Source organism: Anomaloglossus baeobatrachus, unplaced genomic scaffold (genome assembly GCF_048569485.1).
Source record: "Anomaloglossus baeobatrachus isolate aAnoBae1 unplaced genomic scaffold, aAnoBae1.hap1 Scaffold_292, whole genome shotgun sequence".
In the NCBI taxonomy this organism is placed as follows: domain Eukaryota; kingdom Metazoa; phylum Chordata; class Amphibia; order Anura; family Aromobatidae; genus Anomaloglossus; species Anomaloglossus baeobatrachus.
The window spans coordinates 155,001-178,669 of record NW_027442369.1 but is presented as its reverse complement, the minus strand read 5'-3'; the positions used below and the strand labels follow the sequence as shown (position 1 = coordinate 178,669).

Below are 23,669 nucleotides of genomic sequence, written 5' to 3'. Positions count from 1 at the left end.
GGTGAGTCACCTTACCATGAGCCTGTGGTGCCGCAGAGTTGGATCGCACGTCCTGTGAAGTGAAAAGAATGTAGGAGAAGCGTCTATTTCACCTCAAGCATACCGCGACGTCACTTCCTGTTTTCGTGCGGAATGGTGCATGCTGGGAATCAGCGTCCTGCGCATGCGCAAGTGACTTCCAATGAAGAGGTGGTGAGCGCGTCACTGCCACTAGGTGGAACGCAGTAGTGGAGTCATGGAACGCACATGTGACAATGAGGGCGTGTTAGTGAGTCACATGACCGTGTTGGTAGTGGATCTGGACACGGATTACTCATTTCGGTGCAGGAGTGAGTGACATGCTGGTTTATCGTTGTCACGCAATGGTATTAGTTCTGTAAGGCAGAAAGGAGGGGTTAGGATACAATGTAGCAGGATAATCACATAATCAATATAGTATGTATACTGAGGTTTATACAATAGGATAATTATGAGAACGCAGTGAATCAATAAGCCTTTACGTCATAAGGGAAACAATGAATAAACGGTTCATATTGGCATAACATTATGAATCACTGATATAAGGTGAGTTGGAGATAGAGAATTAGGATGCCTAAGGTAGAATATGCATGTGTGCGACCAAGGTATACATACAGTAAGGATATGTGGTGAATATGTAGTAGAATAGTAATATCAATGAAATTGATTCTTTATCTCCTACTATAAAGGGGTGGGGGGGGGGAGGAAAAGGGAAAAACCTCAAATAGAGATGAAAATGGAATTATATTTTATGAGGAGACCGTACTTCAGTTCAAAATTATGGTCATCCGTGGGTATTTCCATAGAATCAATATGGAGTCAATATCGACTGGTATCCTCATGTATGCTCTCAACAGCAATAGAGGACCCTCCTAGGGAGAAGCCCATCAAAAAACTTGTTCGTACCTCCGGTTAAGACCGTGGGGCTCTAGTGTATCCAGAGTGTGGATCCATCTAGCTTCTTTCTCCCGGAGGAGTTTAACCCTGTCACCACCTCTGCGGCTAGTGCCAGCCTGATCGATGACCTGAAACCTCAATTGTGAGATCCTATGACCTGCTGTTATGAAGTGGAGGGGAACGGGTAATAAGGTGCGACCGCACCTAATGTCCGACTTATGCTTGTTGATGCGGTCTCGGATATGTTGGGTAGTCTCTCCAACATATCCGAGACCGCAGGGGCATTTGATGAGATAAACCACGAAAGAACTATCACAAGTAAAGAAATCCCTAATTGGAAAGGCTCTACCAGTTCTGGGGTGTGTGAAAGAACTCCCTTTGGTGATATTCGAGCATTGGGCGCACCTAAGACATGGGAAGGTGCCAAACTGTGGGTTATTAAGGAACTTCTGTTTGGGAACGTGGTGACAGGGGCCTATGTCCGCCCGAACCAGTTTATCTCTGATGTTTGGTGATTTTCTGTAACAAAATAGTGGTGGTGTCTTGAATTCACTAATTTGAGGATAGGAGAGGCCAAGAAGTGGCCAATGCTTCAGAATGATTCTCTTAACCAATGGAGAGAAGGGGTGAACTGTATTAATTAAGGGCATACGGACTGATTGTGTTTGCGGCTTGCGGCATAAGGATCTCGTATTAGTCGCTATGTTAGTGGGGTAGCCCCTCTGCCTAAACTTGTTGGTCATCTCATCATGTCTTGCCCCGCGATTATCGTTGTCACTTACGATCCGATCTACTCTCGTGTGCTGACTAATTGGCAAAGAATTTTTCGTATGTTTTGGGTGGTTGCTGGTGTAGTGGAGAAGGCTGTTCTTATCTGTGGGCTTGGTATATATGTCGGTTGTGATGGTACCGTCCCTATTTTTGATGACCCAGCAATCCAAAAAGTTGATCTTCTCGGTACTATGGTTAATGGAAAAGGTTAAGCCTGGTTGGAAGGTGTTGATCTCCTCGTAAAATGTGAGTAGGGAGTCTAGATCGCCATCCCAGATCAAAAAAACATCGTCTATGTATCTACGCCAAATCAACGCATAGCGTACGATCTGAGGGTGAGAATGTATATATCTGTCTTCAAATGCAGTCATGAAGATGTTAGCGTAGGGGGGCGCGACATTAGAGCCCATCGCGGTCCCCCTACGCTGCACATAAAATTGATCCTGGAATAGGAAAAAGTTCCTTTCCAGGATAATCCTGAGTAGATCAATACAGAATTCTCTGTTTTCAATTGGTAAGGTGGTGAATTGTTCAAAAAACCATTGTACTGATGCCAAACCCTCCTCATGGTCAATGCTTGTGTATAGTGAATTTACATCAAGTGTCACCAATATGGATGTATCTGGAATATGATGGAGATCCATTAATACCTCTAAAAAATGGGACGTGTCCTTGAGATACGAGGGAGTCAGGGGAATGAAGGGTGAGAGGATCTTCTCGACTGTGCGGGCCAATCGGGAAAGGACCAAGTCCGTTGAGGCTACTATGGGCCTGCCTGGGGGTCGAGTAAGATGTTTGTGGACTTTCGGAAGTGTATAGAAGACAGGGGTAATTGGATGTGGATTACTGAGAAAGTCCCTTAATTTCTGGTCAATGACACCTCGTTCAAAGTGAAGTTGAGCCGTAGTTTTGATAATAGAGGAAATATCTGATGTTGGATTATGGGAGACTGGTTCATAGGTAGATGTGTCTGACAATTGTCCAAGGATTTCCGAAATGTAATACTGTCGGTCAAGGACAACAATGGCTCCCCCCTTATCCGCCGGCTTAATGATTATTGTCTGATTATCCCTCAAGTTGTTAAGGGCCCTAGACTCGTCTACTGACAAGTTGTTCCTAATGTGAAATGTGCCAGAATGAATCTGTTTGTTCAAATTATCAATATCATGGGAAACCAATGAAACAAAGGTTTCGACCGGATGATATGATCTAGGGGGCATGAAGGAACTCTGTGATTTAAGTTGTAAGGATTTGAGTGAGAAGCAAGGGGGAGAGGCTGTAGAAACCATATCAGCATTGTTAACATGATCAACAGTATTTACATTATCAAAGTGCACTTTTAGCCGTACAGATCGGAAAAAATGATCCAGCTCCTTTTGCACAGAAAAGGTGTCATATGTAGGGGTAGGGCTAAATGAAAGCCCTTTCTGTAGGACCAAGTGCTCAGCAGGTGATAAGTTGTACGAAGAAATGTTATAGACTAGGTTCGTGTTACCTGTGACCTGGTCCATACCCGGTCCTCCCGGTAGTTGCGGTTGCCGCCTGTGCCCCCTCCTCGTCTTCTTATGGGGGGCCGTCGTTGACCTAAAAAACCGGGCTGTGGGCGCTGGGGACGGGTGTCGAAGTCCGAACTCCCTGAAGATGAATAGCCTGTGTAATGAGAAGGACGTCGTGAGAAGAAGGAGGAGGACTCCCCTGAGCGCCATCGGTAGACGGTTCCCTGGGAATAGTCCTCCTGATCTCTGAGAAATTTATTGCGCTTTTTAGCCTCTAGAGTCCTCCTGAAGTTGGAGATGTAGTCGTCAGTTTCTTTTTTAAGTTGCTCGAGCTCGGTAGCTGGTAGAACTTGTTTCAACTGCGTTTCAGTTACTGAGATACTAGTAGACAGTAGGTCAACTTCTTTCTGCAGGAAGTCAATGGTTAGGGTAATGATGTCCATTGAACATTTGTTTAATATAGCTTCGAACTTGTCACAGTATTCATTGTTGTCAGAAAAAATTGTCGGTCTTAATGTGACCCGTAGGCCCCTTGGGATACGTTTGGTCCGGTGGTACTCAGCCAGAGTGGTCAGGTGGAGATCTAAGGAAGCGTGTTTCTGTAGCACCTTCTCAAGGTCCCGTTTCTTAGTTTCCTCTGCTGGTATGTTGAGAAAAGAGCAGGGCTTAGTGACCCTTGATACTATGTTATTTGTTTCATCTTCATTATATGAAAAAGTAGTAAAACCGGATTGCGACATGGGCAGATCCAAAAACGCCTTGTTGGGGAAGTGAGGGAGCTAGGTCAAAATGAGTTAAGTAATGAAGTAACGAAGACCTTGCTTCACCTCTCGTAGGTGCTCAGGAGAAAAATAGACTATCATTGGAGGATAACTCCGGCACACTACCACTTTCCCATAAGCCCAAAAAAACGAAGAATACAGTTGTTGGATGCCACAGGCTCATGGTAAGGTGACTCACCGGGACATTACCACACTCATACCACCAATGTATGATGCAAACTTATCATTCCCTTATCTCACTATCTCCCCCCTCTTTGTTTCCTGGTCAGCTAGATTTGACTCTCCTCAGGGCCAACGGACTTCTCTCCAGGCCATATCCCTCAGAGTAACTAGGTAACCCTCCTCTTCCTCGTCTTCCTATCTATTTCATACTCCATTACTATTACTTAACTATTCTTTCCACACAGCTATAGGCGACAGTCAGGCATATCACCCTGATTACCAGGATAAATTCTGGACTCTGACTCCCCACTACAGGAGCGGTCGGTTCTAGGTAACCCCTACAAGAGTACCTTACTTCACAAATCACTAGGTAACCTTTTCCACTCCCCCTCTCTCTTACTAATCTTTACCCTGTACTGTTGATAATGCTACTTCCACATTATTCCCTCCGATGCTACAGATTCCCAATCAGGCATACCATCCTGACTCCTATGCGTGAACCTGTGACCTCTATTTCATACCACGGGAACTGCTCTTCTTCCATATAAGCCACTGACTGATATACTTTGAGCCGCAGCGATCCTTCTCTAGGCTATACTACCAGAGCTAATAGGTAATATTGTATTTTACCCCACTCACTATCTTTGCACAGCAACAGTAGCCACGCTAACCTGGTTTCTTACTTGAACCTTAGATATTGATATCACACTGCAGGAGCTGCTATCCCCCTGGGGCACACATGGTCGCCACCCTGGCCTAGTATACTGAGACACCTAAGAGGTATAGCTGACCACCAAGGTAACTAACATTTCACCTCGTAATGGAAGCACCTATCAATGAACAAACATTACCCAACCTAGTAGGTCATCCCCATTCTCTTGTCCTTACAGATAGACCGCATGCTCCCTATTTCAGACCTCATGATCCAATAAACCTCTTAGGATCCTACATACTAACATCTCCCAGAGCTTTCACGGCTTTCGACACAGGGTATGTCAAAGCAACCACTACCTTCTGCTTCTTTTCCGTGCTTTTCTTCTGCCAATATATTTCCCTCACCCCTTTTACCTTATTTTTCCCCTCAGCTATCTCCAAACGGAGGGCTCTATATTTTTGCAGCTATCCTGCACTTATACCAGGTTGCCATCTCATTATAAGTCAAGGTGAGCGTCCTTACCATGTGTGCTGTACGGTCACTCCACAGCATCTGTGTCTCACTTCTACCTCGCTACCTTGTGATATTGCTACTATACCTATTAGGTTCTATGTACTTAAATATATAGTATTTCAATGTTTCAATCTACATATATTGTACCCTTGCTTCTATGTTTCTGTCATCACCTATGATCTTTGTCGTTCCTATTTTTGCCTTTTGTACCCTGATTAATATGTCTATTCAATGTTATTAATTTATCTCTTTTCTTTTGTTTTGTTTTCTCACTTGTAAATAATGTATTCAGCCTGTCCGACCTGATGAAGGCTTGCTAGCCGAAACGTCGATTCCTGGCGGACAATTGTACAGCACTTTTTTTCACTTTTTGGCACTAATAAAATATGAGAAAAGGATTTTGACATCCAACAACTGTATTCTTCGTTTTTTTGGGCTTATGGGAAAGTGGTAGTGTGCCGGAGTTATCCTCCAATGATAGGTAGGCGAGTCCTTCAGGCGGCGGTTGCCCACCTGTAAGAGGGGGCCGTTTTTTTCGGCTCTTTTTTATTGAGGTATTCTTTTACCCACCCAGGGACTGCTCTTGGACGTCCCAATTGTCTGGGTCTCCCAATGGAGCGACAAAGAAGAAGGGAATTTTGTTTACTTACCGTAAATTCCTTTTCTTCTAGCTCCTATTGGGAGACCCAGCACCCGCCCCTGTACCCTTCGGGCTCGTTGTTCTTTTGTGTACACATGTTGTTCATGTTGAATTGTTCTTTTGGTTCATGGTTTTCAGTTCTCCGAACATCCTTCGGATTGCATTTACCCTAGACCAATTTATAAGTTTTCTCCTTCCTGCTTTTGCACCAAAACTGAGGAGCCCGTGATCCACGGGAGGGTGTATAGGCAGAGGGGAGGGGTTACACTTTTTTAAAAGTGTAATACTTTGTGTGGCTTTCGGAGGCAGAAGCTATACACCGGACGGACACACGTGACCAGAGGCGGCTTGTCAGAAGCTTTTCAGCAGACTCTATCTGGCTTCTGGTGTAAAGATGGTGTGGCGTTTGGGGATCAGGATATCCCGGGGGTCGGCTCCTGCGGGGAGGATGAAGGGGTCCCTGCTCTGCGGGGTGGCTCAGCTGATGGGACTAATGTCTTTTTTTTTTTTCCTTCCAGTTTGCGGCGCAATGACTACACGGTTCAGGTGAATGTTAACGACTACCTTGACATTTACTGCCCACATTATAACGATACGATGGCGGATCACCGGATGGAGCAGTATATCCTGTACATGGTGAATTATGAGGGCTACCACTCCTGCAACACCAGCCATGGCTTCAAGCGCTGGGAATGTAACCGGCCGCACTCCCCACACAGCCCCATCAAGTTCTCGGAGAAGTTTCAGCGGTACAGCGCCTTTTCTCTGGGGTACGAGTTCCACGCGGGACACAACTACTACTACATCTGTGAGTACCGGAGGGTAGAGCCGCATTGGGGCCATCAAGTACATTCAGCAAGCGCGCTGGAGATCTCAGTGTCCCAGGAACAGAACCAAGGCGTTACATTTTAGCCCAGTGGTGAGCCGCCTGCAGCCTCCGACAGGGGAGCGTCTTACCTTGCGTTTGTTAGATGGAGGACGTGTCATCTGACTCTGGGTTTGTGCACCATGTATTGCATGCCTGCACTGTCCTATAATACGGATGCCTGTATACAGCGGTGTAATAAGACTGGTGCATATCTCACCCTAGTGGTCAAAATATAGAATTGCACATGTGATCAGTGCAGTGGATGTTGCTCACTGACACAGGAGGAGCCGCTGCCTCTGAGTCTGCGAGTGATCACTGCCATCCATCTACCCCAGAGCGAAGGCTCACACCGGATTGTGGGATCTGTCCAGCTGATGTATGGGCTCCTCGCACCCCAAATTCTGCCGGATGTAAGGGGGATGGCCTCACTCCCAAGTCACATGTGAGGGGGCACTAATCACAGCAGGCAGGTGGAGGCTCCCGCTGCAGTCATCTGTCGTCCGGTGGATGGACATCCCCGGTCCCCTTACAGGATCCCTCCTGCTGATACTCAGTTGAACCCTTCAGTTGTTCCTCCTGGTATTTTAGTCTTAATTTTTACATTGCACCCATTCTTATTGTTTTTTTTTTTCTTTTTCCAGCAACACCAACCCACAACCACCGGCACTCGTGCCTGAAGATGAAAGTGTCCGTGTGCTGCGCAACCAGTAAGTGTTTAAAACCTGGGACCTGGGGGGATGGTGATTGCTTACTGTTGTCAGGACTACGTCAGGCGCGTGGTAATGGTGTCGTCCTTCCCCCGCAGCGGCTCATTCTGGAGAGAAGCGCGCTCCCACCCTGCCCCAATTCACGATAGGACCAGAGGTGAAGATTGAAGACCTAGGTGATTCTGCTCACCAGGGCTGTGGAGTTGGAGTCGTGGAGTCGGAGCTAATTTTGATGGAGTCGGAGCCGGAGTCGGAGCTAATTTTGATGGAGCCGAAGTCGCAGCTCATTTTGATGGAGTCGGAGTCGGTATAAAATGAACCGGCTCCGACTCCTAGAATATATAATAAATTGGGCACAGTAGTGCAATGCAGAATGTGTTGAATATTTTTTCATAGGAATTTGGGAAAGTTATGAAATGTCCTATAAATGGCTGTTCTGTTCCTGATCTAAGGCTACATTCACACACAGCGTTTTTGCTGCGTTTTTTGAGGATACATTTGTCAGCTGCAAAAGCAGATCAGCTTTTTAAAAAACTGCATCACCTGAAAGGTTTTTGAGCTCATAAAAAAGCATTAGAAAAAGGCCACACAAGCTGACTGCTCATTCTTTGTGAGGATCCTCACAAAACGCTGTGTCTGAATGTCCTATCTTGTCACCCATTGCCTTTGCTGGATGCCCAGAGTCACTGCATTTCACTCAATTATTTTGCCATCAATATTCGATGTTTGTAAAGAAGAAATAAATTGTTAGCAAGACACTGGCAGTAACAGATAGTAAAGCTCATCACAGCAGCCAGCTTCTCCAGGCCTTAGTGGAAAAAGTTCTGCAAGATTACCAACTCAAAAAAGAACAGGTTCTTGCTATTGTAAAGGACAATGCTTCAAACTTGATAAGTACAATTAAACTGATGAATGAGAGTAATGAACAACAGCTAGAAGAAAATTTAGGATTTAGTATGTGTGAGATGGAGCCACAGCGCTGCTCATGTAACGGAGGAACAAACAGATATTACAACAGAAGAACAGCAAAATGATACTTTAGGATTAGATGATCTTGTTGAAGCTGCTTCAAAACACTTTCCTATTCATCACATGCGCTGTGTTGTGCACACGCTGCAGCTGGCAATGAAAGAGTCTGCAAGACCGGGACCCCGGTTTCACACATCCGGCTAATCACCGGTTTGGCGGATGCGGCGCACTCCAGTACAGTGTATACAGTACAGTGGCAGCGCGACAAACGCCGGTCACATGCTGTCATGTGACCCGGAAGTTGTGGTGTTGCCACTGTACTGTATCGTACTATACTGGCGTGCGCCGCATCCGCCAAACTGGTGAAAAGCCGGATGTGTGAAAATGGGCGGACATGCTGGAAATCTAATTGGAAAAGTGAGGAAGTTGGTTATTGCCGCCAGAACCCCTAAAATTGATTCCATCTTGAAGAAATGTGCTGGGAAAGGGGCAATTGTTGATCAAGCCACTCGGTGAGGGAGCACTTATTTAATGACTGAGCGATTGCTTGAACTAAAATCATTTCTTATAGATATGGTAAACCCTCAAGTAACCTTAAATGAAGGTCATTGGACACAGGTGGCTAAATTGAAGGAATTGCTTAATCACCCATTTACCGTGACTAAAAAATTACAAGCTGAGGATTTAACTCCTGGCATTTTCATATGGGAGTGGAAGAACTTGCTATTTTGCCTGTCCCAAAGAGGAGGTTTAATCGCAGATGGCATTTCTGCTTCAATGAAATGGAGAGATACACAGCTATTGGAAAATAAAATTCTTCTGACAGCTGTTTATGTGGACCCAAGTCTTCGTATACTGCTTGATGATCAACAGCTTACTAAAGGAAAAGAAGCTTTGAGTGAGGTAGCAGTTAGGATGAGCGGCTACAGGACTGCCAGGCGCAAGAGGACTTGGGTCCTGACAGTGCTACTGCTGCCATATCTTCATCCTCATCATAGTATCATAGTATCATAGTTTTTAAGGTTGAAGGGAGACTCTAAGTCCATCTAGTTCAACCTGTAGCCTAACATGTTGATCCAGAGGAAGGCAAAAAAACCCCAATGTGGCAAACAAGTTCCAATGGGGAAAAAATTTCCTTCCTGACTCCACATCCGGCAATCAGACTAGTTCCCTGGATCAATACCCTGTCATAAAATCTAATATACATAACTGGTAATATTAAATTTTTCAAGAAAGGCATCCAGGCTCTGCTTAAATGTTAGTAGTGAATCACTCATTACAACATCATGCGGCAGAGAGTTCCACAGTCTCACTGCTCGTACAGTAAAGAATCCTCGTCTGTGATTATGATTAAACCTTCTTTCCTCAAGACGTAGCGGATGCCCCCGTGTTCCAGTCGCAGGCCTAGGTGTAAAAAGATCTTTGGAAAGGTCTCTGTACTGTCCCCTCATATATTTATACATTGTGATTAGATCCCCCCTAAGCCTTCGTTTTTCCAAACTAAATAACCCCAAGTTTAATAACCTGTCTTGGTATTGCAGCCCCCCATTCCTCTAATAATTTTGGTGGCTCTTCTCTGCACCCTCTCCAGTTCAGCTATGTCCTTCTTATATATCGGTGACCAGAATTGTACACAGTATTCTAAGTGCGGTCGCACTAGTGACTTGTACAGAGGTAGAACTATATTTTTTTCATGAACACGTATACCTCTTTTAATACATCCCATTATTTTATTAGCCCCGGCAGCAGCTGCCTGACACTGTCCACTAAAGTGAAGTTTACCATCCACCCATACACCCAAGTCTTTTTCTGTGTCTGTTTTACCCAGTGTTCTACAATTAAGTACATAATCATAAATGTTATTTCCTCTACCCAAGTGCATGACCTTACATTTATCTACATTAAACTTCAATTGCCACTTCTCAGCCCAATCCTCCAATTTACATAAATCTCCCTGTAATATAAAATTATCCTCCTCTGTATTGATTACCCTGCAGAGTTTAGTATCATCTGCAAATATTGAAATTCTACTCCGCATGCCCCCAACAAGGTAATTTATAAATATGTTGAAAAGAAGCGGGCCCAATACTGACCCCTGTGGTACCCCACTATGAGCTGAGACCCAGTCCAAGTACGTACCATTAATAACCACCCTTTGTTTCCTATCACTGAGCCAGTTTTTAACCCAGTTACACATATTTTCCCCTATCCCTATTATTCTCATTTTATGTACCAACCTTTAGTGTGGCACCGTATCAAAAGCTTTTGAAAAGTCCATATACACAACATCCACTGCATTTCCCTGGTCCAGGCTTGAACTTACCTCTTCATAGAAGCTGATCAAATTAGTTTGACAGGATCGATCCCTCATAAACCCATGTTGATACTCTGTCATAAGGTTATTATTCTTGAGATACTCCAGTATAGCATCTCTCAAGAAACCCTCAAGGATTTTACCAACCGTAGAGGTTAAACTTACCGGCCTATAATTTCCCGGCTCAGTTTTTGTCCCCTTTTTGAATATTGGCACCACATTTGCTATGCGCCAGTCCTGCGGTACCGACCCTGTTATTAAGGAATCTGAGAAGATGAGGAGTTTAACTTTGAGAAGTATTTGGATGACATGAAGCAGCAAAGTGTTGCCGCAAGGAAAAAGATTTCCCTCCGTCTCCTATAGCAGCAGATTGGCCAGATTTCAGTAAAATGTTTCACTTGCTCTCAAAGAAATAGAAAAATTCAACCGTTCATCAAAACTGACTGTGCATGAGGCAATTCCTTTATACCCGGAAATTGTTAGAGATGTTGCCCATGTGGTTATTGCTTTGCCTCCAACCCAAGTTACTGTAGAGAGGATGTTCTCTAGCCTTAATATTAGGTCAGATCAGGTCATCTGTGAAGGAGGATCTGATGGAGGCAATTCTATGTCTTACAACAAATTCATAGACTACACAAATGTTATTTACTATGTTTTTGTTGAAAACTGTTTTTTGCCACCTACATAGTGTTTTATATATATATATATATATATATATATATATATATATATATATATATATATATATATATAAAATGCACTATGTAAGTGGCAAAAAACATTTTTCATCAAAAACATACTAAATATTTAGCATAATGCTCATATTTAAGTGAAAAATATATTGTAGTATAATGTGAACATCAGACATTTAATCATTTTTATGATACAATAATCAAGATATTTAGATAGAACATAAAATATATTTATTGTAATACAACTTTAGAACACAAACTAATAAATTGTAAATATGTGATATATATAATATATAATTATACAGTGTGTGTGTGTATATATATATTACACAAGATATATATGTAGTCTACTGTATATTACATATTGTATTACATATTTACAATTTATTAGTTTTTTGTGTTCTAAAGTTGTATCCAATAAATATATTTTATGTTCTATTAAAATATCTTGATTATTGTATCATAAAAATTAAATGTCTGATGATCACATACACATGTTGATGTCCTACAATAAATTTTTCACCTAACTATAAGCAATATATGTAGGAGTCGGAGTGGTGGAGTCTGAGTCGGTGCAAGGGAAATTGAAGAGTCTGAGTCGAAGGTTTAGCTAACCGACTCCACAGCCCTGCTGCTCACTCGTGGTGCGCTGTCTCCCCCTGCAGGATGGTCGACTCATAGCAGTTTCTCACACTTCCTCACATGCTGGTGTCCGGATCATATTCTACAGGAGGTGCCCATAGATGCAGATCGGTAGTTGATGACCCGCAGAGTGGTCTCGTGCCTCATCCATGACAGGCCATCACACCCATCAAATATGGTAGTCTGCAGGCACCTGCTACTTGTGCCCGGTGTCGTCCCGAAAGATTCGGAAATTGCAGCCAAGTGTTTGACTGGATTAGTGATTGAGCTCTGACTACCCGGGACTAAGACACCAGCTTCATTGCTGCTGTTGGAATGTAGATTGGATTGTTCCTGGCCGGCCAGATAATCACACGAGCTGCTTCCCTTCATCGTGTTTAGCTGTTATTGCCGCCCGCACGACGGTGTCACAGGGCGACTCTGAGCTTAATGTTTTTGGGCTCCCGAAGACACTGCTGCTCCTGTCATAAATATAAACCTCCTTGGGTGTTGTGTAAGTAAACCCTTGTCTAATGTGCATCTTGTAGGCGGCCGCCATGTATATTGTGACCTACATACTGGACGGTCACCTCCATCTGCTGTCTCCTCTTGGCTTAAATGTACTTTTGTGTTCAAGGGACATGTTGTTCAGTCTCGCTAGTCCCTTCTGGTGTTTAAGTCCTCTGCAGACATCACATGGACGATCCCACTCGTCTACCTTCACTCTCCACCTTCCTACATCAATCACCTTTTTCACGCTCTACATCCCCTGACTGACCTCGGCCCCTGCCCTCCGCCTACCTCTGACTATGACCTCGACCCCTACCCTCCACCCATACCTCGGACTGCAACCGGGGCCCTTGCCCTTTGCCCGCATCTTGGACTGGGACTCTGGCCCTTGCCCTTTGCCCGCATCTTGGACTGACACTCTGGTCCGTACCCTCTGGCCGCCTCTTGGACTGGGACTCTGGTCCGTGCCCTCTGCCCGCCTCTTGGACTGGGACTCTGGTCCATGCCCTCTGCCCGCCTCTTGGACTGCCACTTGAGCCCATTTCTGCTTTACTGTTGGACACCAGATCTTGCTTTCCTCCATTCACCTTTTCCCTCCTGTATTTCAGGTAACTTTAATCCAGAGATCCCCAAGTTGGAGAAGAGCATTAGTGGGACGAGCCCGAAGCGAGAACACTTACATTTGACGGTGGCCGTCTCTCTGCTCCTAATGACTCTCTTGGCGTTTTAGTTTTCTTGTTTCAGGCTGAACACCTCGGAGAAATGAATGCAATCTCCACATTCAGAACTCTGTAAGGACTGTGCAGGTTGGGGGGCGGCTGATGGGAGGAGGAGCAGCGTCCTTAGGCTATGTGCGCACACTGCGTCTTTTTGACGCTGCGTTTTTGTGCCTTTTTGGCCGCTAAAAACGCACAAAAACGCTGCGTTTTGCTGCGATTTTGATCTCTGCATTTTGCTGCGTTTTTTTATCAGTGAACAAAAAAAAAAAGGTCTGATGTCATTTCCTTCTTCAATGTGTTCTTCATTCTCCACTAGTGTATGTAGAAGAGCAGACAGCTGCAGAACTACAAGGCTCAGCATGCTCCATCCAGGACTGAATGCTTGAGGGAGAGTCAGGGGGAGCAGACCTACAAGGCTCAGCATCCTCCATCCAATAGTGTATGCAGGAGAGCAGACAGCAGCTGTCGAACTACAAGGCTCAGCATCCTCCTTCCAGGACTGTATGCAGGATTTCTTTGCCCCCCCAAACAAAAAAAAATGACGTGGGCTTCGCCATATTTTTGTATGCTAGCCGGGTACAGCAGGCAGGTACGGGCTGCCCCCAACCCCCAGCTGCCTATTTGTACCCGGCTGGGAACCAAAAATATAGGGAAGCCCTTTTTTTTAAATTATTTCATGAATTTCATGAAATAATTTAAAAAAAAAATGACGTGAGCTTCGCCCAATTTTTGAGTCCAGCCGGGTACAACTAGGCAGCTGGGGATTGGAATCCACAGTGCAGGGTGCCCATGCTTTCTGGGCACCCCCGCTGTGAATTGCAGTCCCGCAGCCACCCCAGAAAATGGCGCTTTCATAGAAGCGCCATCTTCTGGCGCTGTATCCAACTCTTCCAGCTGCCCTGAAGCCGGGTGGTTAGCTAGGTAATAATGGAGTTAGGGCTAGCTGTATATTATCAGCTAGCCCTAAGCCCGAAATTCATGGTGTCACGCCAATATTAGGCATGGCCACCATGAATTTCTAGTAAAGATAAAAAAAAACCACAACACAGAAAAATATTTTTATTAGAAATAAAACACAACACAATTAGTGACTCCATCTTTATTGAAATAAAGAACCCCCCTCCGCAGTAATCCTGGGTCAGGGTCCCACGCCGTCCAATCCGGATCCAATATCATCTGATCGGTTTGCTGGAAGGCAAAGCGATCAGATGATGTGTCAGGATCAAGTGCCTGAATCACATGACACATCAGCTGATTGTATAAAAGCCGATTATACAATCAGCTGATGCATCGGTGCAAAAAAAAAAAAAAAAAAAATAATACTCACTTATGTCCTGATTACCGGCAGCTCCTGGAGCGATGGGGCGGGAGTCTGATCCCGTCCGATCGCTGCAGCAGCTGCCGGTAATCAGGGATGAAGTCTCCTGACGCATCCGCTGATACCGGCCGGGCGCCCGCGTCACCTCGATACTTACGATCAGCTGATGCGTCAGGTGACTGCATCAGGTGATCCATCGCCAGGTCCTGCATCCATCGGAGGTTTCCCGGCCGTCTGCACACAGCCGGAGCGGGGCTGGCGATACCGTGAGAGGAGCTGGGAGCGGGCATGGCACCGGGAGGCTGCAGACAGGTGAGTATAACTTTTTTTTTTTTTTTTTCTACTTTTAACTTTTGTTTTCGCAGCCGCTTCCACCTCCTGCCCGAACATGGCGCCGCACGGCAGCATACATGCACAGGACGGGACGTGGAAGTGGCGGTGACGGTACCGGGAGGATTCACGCTTCTGTATTTACTGACAGAAGGAATCCTCTTCCTGTACATGTCACTTTACTACCCACCTCCTGCGTTTATAGCTGCGTTTTTGGTCTTAGAAACGCACCAAAACGCAGCTATTTGCGTTTCTCATTGCGTCTTTCAACATCCCATTGAACTCAATGGATGAAAAGCGCAGTGAAAAACGCGGGAATAATTGACATGCTGCGTTTTTGTGGCACCACAAAAACGCAGCTGAAAAAAACCAGATGTGTGCGGACAGCAAAAATGAAAACTCATAGACTTTGCTGGGGAAGCCAAGTCATGCAGTTTTCTGAGCAAAAACGCACCCGAAAAACGCGCAAAAACGCCGCGAAAAACGCACTGTGCGCACATAGCCTTAATCTCATTTATTTTTATTTTTTTTTTAACAAAAATCTTTTTTTTTTATTAAGGGTACTTTCACTCTTGCGTTTATTTCCTTCCGTTACAATCCGCCCTTTTGGAAAACAGCGGAATCCGTTAACGGATTCCGCTGTTTCCCATAGACTTGTATAGGTGACGGATTGTACCAAAAGGACCTGCGTTGCTTCCGCTGGGCGACGCTCCGTTGCTTCCGCCCAGCGGGAGGAACGCAGCATGTAACTTTGTTTTGAGCAGCGGAATCCTCTGGATTTCACTGCGCATGCTCTTTTTTTTTTTTTAAATCAAACTTTATTTTGGCTCGCGGTGGCCGAACGTGCAGCTGAGCGCCCGGCCATCGGCAAGCGACAGCGCTCAGCTGAGCGACCGGCCGCCAGCATGCCCGGCCGCCGGCAAGTCATAGCGCTCAGCTGAGCGCCCGCCCGCCGGCATGCCCGGCCGCCGGCAAGTCACAGCGCTCAGCTGAGCGCCCGCCTGCCGGCATGCCCGGGCGCCGGCAAGTGACAGCGCTCAGCTGCGCGCCCGCTCGCCGGCATGCCCGGGCGCCGGCAAGTGACAGCGCTCAGCTGATCACCCGGCGGTCGGCTGCAGGGAGCGATCAGCTGATCACCCGGCGGCCGGCTACTGGGAGCGATCAGCTGATCACCCGGCGGCCGGCTGCAGATCAGCTGATCGTTCACAATAGTCTGCCGCTGGTAAAACTGTAAAAAAAAAAAAAAAATCAAAACGAATTGCGTTGTTTTGCGGCATCCGTTGCATCCGTTGTGCCACTATATGCAACACATCCGTTGCATCCGTTACACAACGCAATGCAACGGATACCGTTCAACGCAAGTGTGAAACTAGCCTTAAGGCTACTTTACACACTGCGATATCGGTCCCGATATCGCTAGTGTGGGTACCCGCCCCCATCTGTTGCGCGACACGGGCATATCGCTGCCCGTGCCGCACAACATCGCCCAGAGCCGTCACACATACTTACCTGTCCGGCGACGTCGCTGTGACGGGCGAACCGCCTCCTTTCTAAGGGGGCGGTCCATGCGGCGTCACAGCGACGTCACTGAAACGTCACTGAACCGCCGCCCAATCGCAGCGGAGGGGCGGAGATGAGCGGGACGTAACATCCCGCCCACCACCTTCCTTCCGCATAGCGGCCGGGAGGCAGGTAGGGAGAGCTTCCTCGCTCCTGCGGCGTCACACGCAGCGATGTGTGCTGCCGCAGGAACGAGGAACAACCTCGTTACTGCTGAAGTAACGATAATTGGGAATGGACCCCCGTGTCGCCGATTAGCGATTTTTCACTGTTTTGCAACGATGCAAAATCGCTAATCGATGTCACACGCAACGGCATCGCTAATGCGGCCGGATGTGCGTCACGAATTCCGTGACCCCAACGACTCCGCATTAGCGATGTCGTAGCGTGTAAAGCCCGCTTTAGACTGAACTTGCGGCACTAAAATCACAACCCTGACACTAGTGGACACTATCGAGGTCTTGTGATTTCTTGAATAATATCATTGAGCAGACAGGACCAAGGAGCTGCTGCCTAGAGCTTGTGATCCACAGGGCCCTGCTCTGCCCCGGCCCACAACATACAACTGGCGGCCACACCTATGGGCTGTTATTACTTGAGTGCCTATGCCCGTTAGGTTCCTGCGAGGATAGGATGCACGCCGAGTGCAGGACCTTGGGGTGACAACAGACCATCGTTTTAGTCAGGCTTACAATCCCCTGAGTTGGTTTTTTCCATTCCTCCTGGACATGTTGCACTTTGGTTCTTTTCTGGATGTCCTTGTGATATCTTGCCCAGATTACCGCCATCCTCATGGATTTTCCTGGCCAAGTGCATTGAGCACAGTAGCAGAACCCTTTACCAAATGTTTGGCTCTAACACTTTCTGGTGCCATATTGTGTACTTTTCCTTCCCAAGGTCCTCAGACACCTTATATCAATAAGCCAACCTGATTCAATGGATGATAAAACTGCAAAACACCGGAAGAGGTGGAAGTACCAGACCTGCAGTGATGGCCACTGTTCCTTCTGGATGTCCAGGCTCAGAATTAGGATTAGCTTCCAGGCTTCTGTGGGTCCAGGACTAGCAATGGACAGTCATTAAACCAATGTTCCCTATGTGAGATGTAGCAGAGCCTGGACGCAGCAGACAGAGCGCCCTCAGCTGGTCACAGCTCCACGACAACTGTCCCACAACTCTACAGAGATGAGAGGAAATTGCACTAAATTACCCCAGACCCCTCCACCGGGGACATCCACTGCTCGATAGTCAATACCCTGGGAATTCTTGATGGACAGCTGGGGAACCAGCGCATCCGTAATACAGCAGGACCCCACTGTACAGAGCCGAACGGGGAGAGCAGCATGCAGGAGACAGAATGGCGTTGTAAATACATATCTATCTATATTTTATGTATACCATCCCTGTGATGACGTATACATTGTCCCTTCTGACTGAACTGTAAATACAAATGTTGTCTTCTATGAAGGCAAGTCTCCACCTATGCAATGCACAGACACTTTGAGAATAAATATCAGACTGACCTTTTTATGAACGGCATCGGCTGTGATTTTCATATAATGCTGTAAACCTAGAAAATGAATAAAAGAATAAACCTGACTAGTCACTTGTACTTGCAGGGGAGGGTGAGGAACAAGGTGCAAGTACCAGCCCGACATCAACCCTGTCCTCACCCGTGGCTCAATGTTGGCTTATACCCAACACCTCAACGGTCTCCGCTCACCTCTCATCGGGAATACCCAATACTTCCCTGGTACCCGCTCACCTCTCGTCGGAATACCCAACACCTCCACGGTGCCCGCTCGTCGGGAATACCCATCATGGCCATGGCTCTCGTCGGAAATACCAAACACCTTCACGGCCACGGCTCTCCTCTCGTCGGGAATACCCAACACCTCCACTGCTACGGCTCTCCTCTCGTCGGGAAAATGTGACGCCCTGGGCAAGCCAGGGGTCACAGGTCACAACACCACCACACCCCACACTCCAGGTAGGCACATCACAGCTAAACTACAAATCCTTGTTGCCTTCCTCCAGAGGCTGATGATCCACACCAGGGGGTGGGCCAGGCGGTTGGCTCCGCCCACCGAGGAGGTCACAGTTCTGGAGGCGGGAGAAACCAGGCAGATTAGCTCAGGGGGAGCTTGAGTGAGGAGCTAAGTGAAGGAGTAAACAAGTAGTGAAAGTAGAAAGTGGAAAAGGAGGAAAGCAAGTGAGGTGACAAGTAGGAAGGAAAGCCTGAAGGGTCCAGCTTTGTGTAGGGCCAGATCAGCAAGGTCAGCGACGGCGGTGACTGTCTGGAGGGGGACCGTTTGGAAGTTCCTGGAAGGACCCCGTAGGCTGTGTGCCCGGTGGTCTGGAGCAGTGTTCCGAAGGACAGTCAGCACCAGGGCAGGGGCCTCTCGGACCCCGGCAAGGCTAGGAGTCGCCAAATTTGCCGAATCCGTCAGTGAAGGGGACGTAGATCCCCCAGCAACCAAGTCCCGATTGAAGGCAACAGCTCAACCTGAAGCAGAGAGACACCGCCACCGCCAAGGCACCAGTTTCTCAGGGCCAGCGCCTGCGGGCAAAGTGTAGAGCTCCTCCGGCCCAGATTGTAGTCAGGGAGCGGGTAACCGGAGGGAATCCACCGCTACCACAAGTCAACCATAGGTGCAAGGAAGAGGGACATCACCGTCAACTACCGGGAGTGCAGGTGCAGCCGTCTGTGGGACCGTCCTACCAGCCGTTTGGTTTACCGTACAAACTGTGTCCGTGTCTCAGGCTGAGTGAGTACCACAGTGCCGCAAGGCACAGCGCTGCCCCCGTGTCCCTGCGCCCACCAGGCCCCGCACCTCACAAACCATCACCGGGCCCCGGGATCACCAACCCCTACCCACGGAGGGGCAACACAACACCTGGCTGCTCCGCATCACCATCCCCGGGATCCCCGCATTGAGCAGCGGTGGTGAAATCACCACAACCGTGGGTGGCGTCACGAACTATAACAATCCCCGCACCCAACAAACCCCTTTCACTCACGGGCGAGGAGTGCCGCTCGAGAAACCCCCGGGATCCGGCCTACAGCTCGAGCCACCACTGAGCAGCGGCCGCCGGACCCGAGCAGAAGGGGGTGAGCATAGTGTGCTGACACCCTCCTCCCCGCCCGCGACAACTTGGCGTCACGAACAGGATCTTACCGCTCTGCCGTCTGGTAGAGGTGCGCCTTGTTACCGCCGGAGGTATCCGGCAGAAAAATTTCAGAAGCCGCCATCTTTGGCGCGAAAAGTTCCCGCTCGAGCGTCTTCTCGAGCAGTAGAGGCGCGAAGGCCAAGACCCCGCCCCGAGAGAGGAGGGGCCGGAAAGAGCTAAGGGGGACGCGATGGTGGCTGGCCGCATGTAGCTGCGGCTATGGAAGCAGGGACGCCAGGACTCTGCAGACCGACTGGGTTCCTGGAAAGCACGACTGCCGAGATGTCCGCCCCACCTAGTTCTGCAGAGACTACCGAGCCGGTGTCTGGAACCGCAGCATGGTTGAGAGCCCGGGCGACGGGGATCTGCCGTCGCTACCAGAGCCAGATCGGCGGGCTGATGGAGCAGTGGGCCGCGGAGGTAGAGGCCCTAGTTGCTGTGGCGCGAGTGTATGGAGTGGAGGCCGTGATGGAGGAGCTGGAGAATGACCCACGCCCCTGTGTCCCTGAGGGACCGGTCGCTGCGGCTGAGGGCCCCGGTCTACCCCTGGCTCCTGTGTTACCTCCGTCCTGCTCGCTCGTGCGCTGCACCGCACCTGGCCCGTCGGGTGTGCCTCCCTCTGTGACTGCAGCGGGGGCAGAAGATAGCGACTCCGGGCCTGACACCGAGCCTGTGTCAGAAGAAGAGGAGGGGGTCGTTGCCCTGTCTGGCATGGAGGCCACTTATGTTCCCCGAGCCGGGGGCAATGGGTATCGAGCGGCCCTTCCACGCCGTGCTTGCTACGCACTGGAGGGGCTGGTGCCCGTGTCCTTCCACCCCGAACCGGGTGAGGAGGACGAAGACATCGAGTAGGGCAGCGGATGCCCGTTGCACCGTCCCCGTTGGGACCACCACTGAGTTGTGTGTTTGTTGAAAAGTTGAAAGTTCTGCTGATGATGAAAATGATAATTACCGAACAGTTACCTGATTTGCTTAGTGATTGAACCGGCCGGAGCCGGCACCGTTGTCCCCGTGGGGACCGTGTTAAAAAGTTCTGCATGGAGGACTATCCATGGACAAGCCCGTGAACTTGCAGGGCAACCACAGACGTTAGTGGCTTGTAAATATGTTGGTTACCGTTACCGTTTTCCGCAATGCCGCCTCCGGAGAGGCAGGTTGGAGGGAGGGCCCTGAGCAGAGCAGGCTAGGGCCCAGCCACCAAAGGAACCGGTGGCTACCCTCTGGAGGGAAGGACAGATCCCGCTCGGGTACCGTGTGCTGGACTGTGGGTCAAGGGGTGCTGCCTGGGTTTTAGGGGCAGCATCAGGGCCAGGTTACTTGGGTGGGAGAGAGCGGAAACTGTAACCGTAAACCGTTGCAACGTTAAAGAAATGTGCCTCCCGTCTTGGGAAGAATTATTAAAACTGTATATATGTTGATTTTCCAAATGTTATCTTTTTCAGAAAAATAAAACCGGTGTAGGACGGCAGCCCGCGGACGGTCTGCATTTTGCTAAGGGGGAATGTGACGCCCTGGGCAAGCCAGGGGTCACAGGTCACAACACCACCACACCCCACACTCCAGGTAGGCACATCACAGCTAAACTACAAATCCTTGTTGCCTTCCTCCAGAGGCTGATGATCCACACCAGGGGGTGGGCCAGGCGGTTGGCTCCGCCCACCGACGAGGTCACAGTTCTGGAGGCGGGAGAAACCAGGCAGATTAGCTCAGGGGGAGCTTGAGTGAGGAGCTAAGTGAAGGAGTAAACAAGTAGTGAAAGTAGAAAGTGGAAAAGGAGGAAAGCAAGTGAGGTGACAAGTAGGAAGGAAAGCCTGAAGGGTCCAGCTTTGTGTAGGGCCAGATCAGCAAGGTCAGCGACGGCGGTGACTGTCTGGAGGGGGACCGTTTGGAAGTTCCTGGAAGGACCCCGTAGGCTGTGTGCCCGGTGGTCTGGAGCAGTGTTCCGAAGGACAGTCAGCACCAGGGCAGGGGCCTCTCGGACCCCGGCAAGGCTAGGAGTCGCCAAATTTGCCGAATCCGTCAGTGAAGGGGACGTAGATCCCCCAGCAACCAAGTCCCGATTGAAGGCAACAGCTCAACCTGAAGCAGAGAGACACCGCCACCGCCAAGGCACCAGTTTCTCAGGGCCAGCGCCTGCGGGCAAAGTGTAGAGCTCCTCCGGCCCAGATTGTAGTCGGGGAGCGGGTAACCGGAGGGAATCCACCACTACCAGAAGTCAACCATAGGTGCAAGGAAGAGGGACATCACCGTCAACTACCGGGAGTGCAGGTGCAGCCGTCTGTGGGACCGTCCTACCAGCCGTTTGGTTTACCGTACAAACTGTGTCCGTGTCTCAGGCTGAGTGAGTACCACAGTGCCGCAAGGCACAGCGCTGCCCCCGTGTGCCTGCGCCCACCAGGCCCCGCACCTCACAAACCATCACCGGGCCCCGGGGTCACCAACCCCTGCCCACGGAGGGGCAACACAACACCTGGCTGCTCCGCATCACCATCCCCGGGATCCCCGCATTGAGCAGCGGTGGTGAAATCACCACAACCGTGGGTGGCGTCACGAACTATAACAATCCCCGCACCCAACAAACCCCTTTCACTCACGGGCGAGGAGTGCCGCTCGAGAAACCCCCGGGATCCGGCCTACAGCTCGAGCCACCACTGAGCAGCGGCCGCCGGACCCGAGCAGAAGGGGGTGAGCGTAGTGTGCTGACACCCTCCTCCCCGCCCGCGACAACTACCCAACACCTCGACTGCCACCATGCCTCCACTGTATTCTTCTTGCCATATCGATGGTCCCCGTGTCCCTCTCGCCTAGAACACCCGACACATGCGAGGTCCCCCTGCTCCACTCGCCTAGAACACCTGACACATGCGAGGTCCCCCTGCTCCACTCGCCTAGAACACTCCACACATGCGAGGTCCCCCTGCTCCACTCGCCTAGAACACCCCACACATGCGAGGTCCCTCTGCTCATGTGCAATACATGACATCTATTATCCCAGCACCTTTGTTCGTCTAGGGTACACAACACTTCAATGGGAGCATGGATGGTTCTTGCACCCGTCTCACCTGCCATAACACTTAGGGTAAATCTATATATTGTGTTCCTTTTTCCTGTAATGACTTCTGGTGTAAATCTATGTATTCCTCTATCCTATAATATCACAAATTTGAGGTAAACAGATGGTCCTCATGTTGCACTGCCTTTCACACCTGTACACAACCTCTGCCTGCGCTCTCGCTCCCAGGCCAGGAATTTCAATGCTGCCTCCTTCCACCCACAGTCTGGGAAAATCTGATGCCCTCACTTCTCTTAAAAAGCTGATAAACTGCGCCCTTCATTCACCTCAGTATGTTCGGGACCTGCATGATCTCTGTCTACTGCAGCAGTAGCTGAAGTGACCAGTAGAGGGCACCATGATCAGTCTACTGCAGGAGGTGTCACCAGCAGAGGGCACCATAATCTGTCTACTGCATACCGTGTTTCCCCGAAAATAAGACGTGCCCCGAAAATAAGACATAGCAGGAGTATTCAGGGATGCTTTAATATAAGACATCCCCTTAAAATAAGACATAGCTGAGGTCAATAATGAAGTGTCATGCAGCGGTGAAAGAGTTAAAGACACTGCAGGACACTTCATTATAGGTAGCGGACACCCCCAGAAGAGAGAAGAAAGAAGACCCCCAATCATACTCACAAGACGCCGACCGGGAGCAGGTGAGCGCATCAAGGTCCTGCAGCGGCGGAACACACACACACACACACACATAAGAACAGACACACACACATCAGATCACACTCACTCTCACACACACATCAGATCGCATCCACACACTCACAACATCCAGCGATATCGCTTGCTTCTCGGCGGCGATACTCCGCGTGCAGTGACCTTCCAAGACCTGCAGGAGGATCACATGGCCGGAAGCATGTGGTATCTCTGGATGTTGTGATTGTGTAAG

At 48.9% G+C, this 23,669-nt stretch overlaps 1 protein-coding gene across 1 annotated transcript in view; it reads left to right on the top strand.

The window, feature by feature from the left end:
* Positions 1–13,378, top strand: part of LOC142266880 (ephrin-A3-like) — a 44,623-nt gene extending 31,245 nt beyond the window's left edge. The window contains exons 2-5 of the mRNA XM_075332323.1: positions 6,453–6,742; positions 7,444–7,509; positions 7,608–7,685; positions 13,224–13,378. Of these exons, the coding sequence (XP_075188438.1) occupies positions 6,453–6,742; positions 7,444–7,509; positions 7,608–7,685; positions 13,224–13,345 (556 nt within the window). The 3' untranslated portion in view covers positions 13,346–13,378. The remainder of the gene's footprint in view (positions 1–6,452; positions 6,743–7,443; positions 7,510–7,607; positions 7,686–13,223) is intronic.
* The last annotated feature ends 10,291 nt before the right edge of the window (positions 13,379–23,669 follow it).